At 43.8% G+C, this 6224-nt stretch overlaps 1 protein-coding gene across 9 annotated transcripts in view; it reads left to right on the top strand.

Annotated features, from left to right (window-relative positions):
- The window catches only part of PIK3R3 (phosphoinositide-3-kinase regulatory subunit 3), a 150566-nt gene that overhangs the window by 127017 nt on the left and 17325 nt on the right, over positions 1-6224 (top strand). For all 9 annotated transcript variants that reach the window (XM_017881747.1, XM_017881751.1, XM_017881753.1 and 6 more), the window contains one exon: positions 2012-2154. In XM_017881747.1, the coding sequence (XP_017737236.1) occupies positions 2012-2154 (143 nt within the window). The remainder of the gene's footprint in view (positions 1-2011; positions 2155-6224) is intronic.

Below are 6224 nucleotides of genomic sequence, written 5' to 3' on the forward strand. Positions count from 1 at the left end.
ATGACATGAAACCAAACCTTATTAGAGTTCAGAAATCTATTCCACCTGTATATTCTGAGTCTTAGAGGGCAGGCTTCATGTTTCACAAATCTCTATCACCAGATGGTAATTTCTGTGTAGTGGATTCTCAATAATCAATTGTTGAAAATGACAAATGATTAAACTGGGTGTGTGGTGCCCTCCTAAAGTCTCAACTAGTTGGGAAGCTGAGGTGGAATGATCCCTTAAGCCCAGGATTTCAAGTCCAGCTTAGGCAACAGTTTTAAAAAAACTAACCCACCCGCCCACCCACCAGCAAAACCAAAACCAAAACCCACCCCAGCCTAATAAGTGCTAGATAATGTAGGAATTATCCCGTAAGCATCAAAACTTCTAGAATTATAAACATTCAGGTAGCAGTTTTTCTAGACCCTTAGTCATATTTATTGCCTTTCTAAAAAACAAACTGAACAAAATTTAACCTTCTGAAGATTTTCGGGGAATTGTGATTCAGATGTTTTTTTGTTTTTGTTTTTGTTTTTTTTGAGACAAAGTCTTGCTCTGTCGCCCAGGCTGGAATGCAGTGGCACAATCTTGGCTCACTGCAACTGCTGCCTCCCAGGTTCAAACGATTCTCTTGCCTCAGCCTCCTGAGTAGCTGGGATTACAGGCATGTGCCACCATGCCTGGCTAATTTTTGTATTTTTAGTAGAGACGGGGTTTCACCATGTTGGTCAGGCTGGTCTCGAACTCCTGACCTCGTGATCCGCCCGTCTCGGCCTCCCAAAGTGCTGGGATTACAGGCGTGATCATCTTATTATTATTATTATTATTTTTTTTTTTTTAGAGGCAGAGTCTCACTCTGTCGCCCGGACTGGAGTGCAATGGCCGGATCTCAGCTCACTGCAAGCTCCGCCTCCCAGGTTTACGCCATTCTCCTGCCTCAGCCTCCCGAGTAGCTGGGACTACAGGCGCCCGCCACCTCGCCCGGCTAGTTTTTTTTGTATTTTAGTAGAGACGGGGTTTCACCGTGTTAGCCAGGATGGTCTCGATCTCCTGACCTCGTGATCCGCCCGTCTCGGCCTCCCAAAGTGCTGGGATTACAGGCTTGAGCCACCACGCCCGGCCCATCTTATTATTATTAAGTGCATTGGACTTTAGCAGCTATTTTTCCCCTTTTCGTTTTCTTCTAATCAGATTAATCTACTGATGAATCTGTTTGGAAAACTAAGCACATACTTTAGAAATGAGAGTAAGAATAAATAGACTTTATAAGACTCTTCTGGGAGTAAGTCTCTGTGCTTTGGTGCATGGACTCTTTAGCTCTATCCATTCACTCTTTCAGCACCTTTTGGGGAATAGCACTATAATAGGTGCAAAATCAGAATTTGGTCCTTGTCTTCAAGGTGTTCAGGGTTAATCTCTCTTGGCAGCTCAGAGACCTTTCTGTGGTTCTTAGCGATATATTTCACATAATGGTTCTTCTTCATTTATTTATAGTTTTTTAAGATTTTTAAATTTTTTATTTTTTACATGGAATCTTGTTCTGTCACCCGGGTTGGAGTGCAGTGGCGTGATCTTGGCTCACTGGAACCTCTGCCTCCTGAGTTCAAGCGATTCTCCTGCCTCGGCCTCCTGAGTAGCTGGGATTACAGGCACCCGCCACCACACGCCTGGCTAATTTTTGTACTTTTAGTAGAGACAGGGTTTTGCCATATTGGCCAGGCTGTCTTGAACTCCTGACCTCAAGTGATCTGCCTGCCTCAGCTTCCCAAAGTGCTGGGATCACAGGTGTAAGCCACCACGCCTGGCCTATTTTATAGTTTAAATGATGTATTTTACATATAGGTAATAGAGTAGGGGTTGAATAAAAGCTCTTGTTTTAGTCCTCCTAAACAAGGGGAAAGACTTTTGAAAGACTAGGTGTTATATGGGATTACATTAATAACTAGAATTGTAAAATTTAAGACCAAGGTTAGAAGAAAATAATAAAGATAATGAAGCCTGTGTTTTTTCTTTGTCTCTCCTGTAGGAAATACAGATGAAGAGGACTGCAATAGAAGCTTTTAATGAAACAATTAAAATATTTGAAGAGCAGTGTCACACACAAGAACAACATAGCAAAGAGTATATTGAGCGATTTCGCAGAGAGGGGAATGAAAAGGAGATTGAACGGTAAGTACTTAGTACTTCCAAGGACATCAGTGAGACAGGATTTCTTTTCTTCCCCAATAATTTCTGTCTTGTTTGCTTTTGCCCCTCAAACTGCACAGCCCTACAATTGGAACCACTTGCTGTTTCCACTAATGGCACCAAATTGAACTTCTCTCTCCTCTGCTCTTTCTTCATTCTCCCAAATTAACTCCTGCTTATCCATTAGGACTTCAGGTTAGATACCATCTTTTCTAGAAATTGTTCCCTGATTCCGGAGACCAATTTAGGGTCTGTATTTTGGGTCCCTACAGTGTCTGGTCCTGATTCCTAGTGTAACATTTACTGAATGCCATGCCCACTCAACTGTAAACTCATCGAGAGTAGGCATTGGTGGCTTATTTTCCCTGGTAGCCCTAGTACCTACGTATGTATGGGAGTACATAATGGGTGCTCATTTAATATTTTTTTGAAATGGAATCAACTTTGGCAGCAGTCTGAGAATAAATTGTAGTAGAACAAGACTAGGCAGGAACACCAGCCTGACTTGCACATGACTGCAGCGGTTGTGGTCATCAGGTTAAACGATAATGAGGGCCTGGACTAGAGAAGTAGCAGAAAAGAAGCGGGAGGTCATGGGAATGCTAGGGACTTTATGCCTGACCAGATATGGTAGGTGTGGGAGAAGTCAAAGATTATTCCTAGATTTCTGGTATGAGAGACTGGAAGATGGTGTTTTTCACCCAAATAAGAAGTACATGAGGAGAGTCTAGGGTTGGAACCAGTGAGTTCGAGGTTCCTGTGAGAACACAAATGGAGCTCACTGGGGAGCGGGCAGCTGATTATTTGGATTTAAAACTTGGTGTAGAAAGGATTTGGAAGGCATAGGTGTGTAGCTGATGGTAGATGCTAAGAATGAAATTACACAGAAATAATGAGTGGCAGGAGAAGTAATGGATTTGATAACTAAAAGGATATTGAAAGGCTGTCAAAGCAAATTTAGCGGAGTATTGGAAGACTAAGCTAGATTGTAGTGGGTTGAGGAGTGCTAAAATGGGTAATAAATATAAGTAATTAATATGCAATGGAAAAGCAAAATTATTTCTCATATTAGGACCACAGTATTAGTGTATTTCTGTGTGCATGAGTTTAGAGCTAAGTGCTGTGAGGCAGTGTAGCTTAATGGCATGAGTTTAGAGCTAAGTGCTGTGAGGCAGTGTAGCTTAAATGATTAAAACGATGGGCTTGAATTCTGAATTGGCCGTTTTATTAGCTGTATAACCTTAGGTGAATTACTTAACTTTTTTCAGTCTGTTTTCTCTTCCATAAACTGAATAATATCTTGTTGGAATGCTAGAGAATTAAGTAATATATATCTTGGCACATGATGGGCTTTCAGTAAATTATAATTATTTATTATTTGAGATGGAGTCTTTCTGTGTTGCCCAGGCTGGAGTGCAGTAGTGCCATCTTGGCTCACTGCAACCTCCGTCTCCTGGGTTCAAGTGATTCTTGTGCCTCAGCCTCCTGAGTCACTGGGATTACAGGCGCCCACCACTATGCCTGGCTACTTTTTTGTATTTTTTAGTAGAGACGGGGTTTCGCCAAATTGACCAGACTGGCCTTGAACTGCTGACCTCAGGTAATCCACGCGCCTTGGCCTCCCAAAGTGCTGGGATTACAGGCTTGAGCCACTGCGCCCGGCCTAATGATAATTATTATTAACGATGAAGAAACAGAAAAGGATTTGTAGTTTTGTTGCAGAGGGAAGTAAAGTAGCATGATAACGTTTTGTTTTATTTTGTTTATTTATTTATTTTTTGAGACAGAGTCTTGCTCTGTCGCCCATACTGGAGTGCAGTGGTGCGATCTCGGCTCACTGCACCCTCTGCCTCCGGGGTTCAAGTGATTCTCCTGCCCCAGCCTCCCAAGTAGCTGGGTTTACAGGTGCGTGCCACCACACCTGGCTGATTTTTGTATTTTTAGTAGAGATAGGGTTTCATCAAGTTGGCCAGGCTGGTCCTGAGCTCCTGATCTCAGGTGATCCACCCACCTTGGCCTCCCAAAGTGCTGCAATTACAAGCATGAGCCACTGTGCTCAGCCTATTTTTTTTATTTTTTTATTTTTTGAGGTAGGATCTTGCTCTGTTGCCCAGGCTGGAATGAAGTAGCATGATCATGGCTCACTGCAGCATCAACCTCCTGGGCTCAAGGGATCCACTTACCTCAGCCTCCCGAGTTGCTAGGAGTAAAGGCAAGCGCCACTGCTCTGGCTAATTTTTAAAAATCTTTTTGTAGAGATGGGGTCTTGAACTCCTGGGTTCAAGCAATCCTCTGCCCTCAGCTTCCCAAAGTGCTGGGATTACAGGTGTGTGTCCAGTCTGTGAAGTTTTAATAGTAATATAAAGCCACATATTGAGTGACAAGGGAATAATGTAGACAGTTGTTACCATAAGGGTTCAGAGCATAGCAAAACTTTGTGTGTTGGAAAAGCTTATAGCCATCATCTGTTGAGTGCTTACCAAGATAATGTCAGGAAATGTTCTTGTCTTTTACATCTATTGTCACATTTAATTAACAGAAAATCCCAGTGAAGTAAGTACTGTTGTAGGTACCCATTTGTATTAGTCCATTTTCATGCTGCTGATAAAGACATACCTGAGACTGGGGCAGTTTACAAAAGGAAGAGGTTTAATTGGACTTACAGTTCCAGGTGGCTAGGGAAGCCTCACTCACAATCACAGTGGAAGGGAAGGAAGAGCAAGTCACATCTTACGTGGATGGCAGCAGGCAAATAGAATGAGGAAGATGCAAAAGCAGAAATCCCTGATAAAACCATCAGATCTCGTGAAACTTATTCACTACCATGACAACAGTTTGGGGGAAACCGCCTCCATGATTCAGTTGTTTCACCCTGGTCCCTCCCACAACATGTGGGAATTATGGGAGTATAATTCAAGAGGATATTTGGGTGGAGACACAGCCAAACCACATTATTCTGCCCCGGCCCCTCCCAAATCTTGTATCTTTACATTTCAAAACCAATCATGCATTCCTAACAGTCCCCCAAAGTCTTAACTCATTTTAGCATTAACTCAAAAGTCCACAGTCCAAAGTCTCATCTGAGACAAGGCAAGTCCTATGAGCCTGTAAAATCAAAAGCAAGGTAGTTATTTCCTAGATACAATGAGGGTACAGACATTGGGTAAATACAGCTGTTTTAAATGGAAGAAATTGGCCAGAACAAAGGGGCTACAGAGTCCATGCAAGTCTGAAATCCAGCAGGGCAGTCAAATCTTAAAGCTCCAAAATGGTCTCCTTTGACTCCATGTCACACATCCAGGACATGCTGATGCAAGAGATGGGTTCCCATAGTCTTGGGTAGCTCTGCCCCTGTGGCTTTGCAGGGTACAGCCTCCCTCCTGGCTGCTTTCACAGGGTAACCTTGCGTGTCTGCGACTTTTCCAGGCACACAGTGTAAGGTGTCAATGGATCTACCATTCTGGGGTCTGGCGGACAGTGGCCCTTTTCTCACAATGCCACTAGGTGGTGCCCCAGTAGGAACTCTGTGTGGGGGCTTCGACCCCGCGTTTCCCTTCCACACTGCCCTAGCAGAGGTTCTCCATGAGGGCTCTGCCCCTGCAGCAAACTTCTGCCTGGGCATCCAGGTGTTTCCACACATCTGAAATTAGGTGGAGGTTCCCAATTCTTGACTTCTGTGCACCTGCAGGCTCAACACGACATGGAAGCTGCCAAGGCTTGGGGCTTGTACCATCTGAAGCCATGGCCTGAGCCCTATGTTGGCCCCTTTCAGCCATGGCTGGAGTGGTTAGGATGCCGGGCATCAAGTCTCTAGGCTGCACACAGCTCAGGGACCCTGGGCCCAGCCAACTAAACTCCTTTTTCCTCTAGGCCTCCAGGCCTTGATGGGAGGGGCTGCCTTGAAGACTTCTGACATGCCCTGGAGACATTTTCCCCATTGTCTTGAGGATTAACATTTGGCTTCTTGTTACTTATGCAAATTTCTGCGGCTGGCTTGAATTTCTCCTCAGAAAATGGAATTTTCTTTTCTTTTTTTTTTTCTTTTTTTTTTT

This window comes from Rhinopithecus bieti, unplaced genomic scaffold, assembly GCF_001698545.2.
Source record: "Rhinopithecus bieti isolate Rb0 unplaced genomic scaffold, ASM169854v2 scaffold_12155, whole genome shotgun sequence".
Classification (NCBI taxonomy): Eukaryota; Metazoa; Chordata; class Mammalia; order Primates; family Cercopithecidae; genus Rhinopithecus; species Rhinopithecus bieti.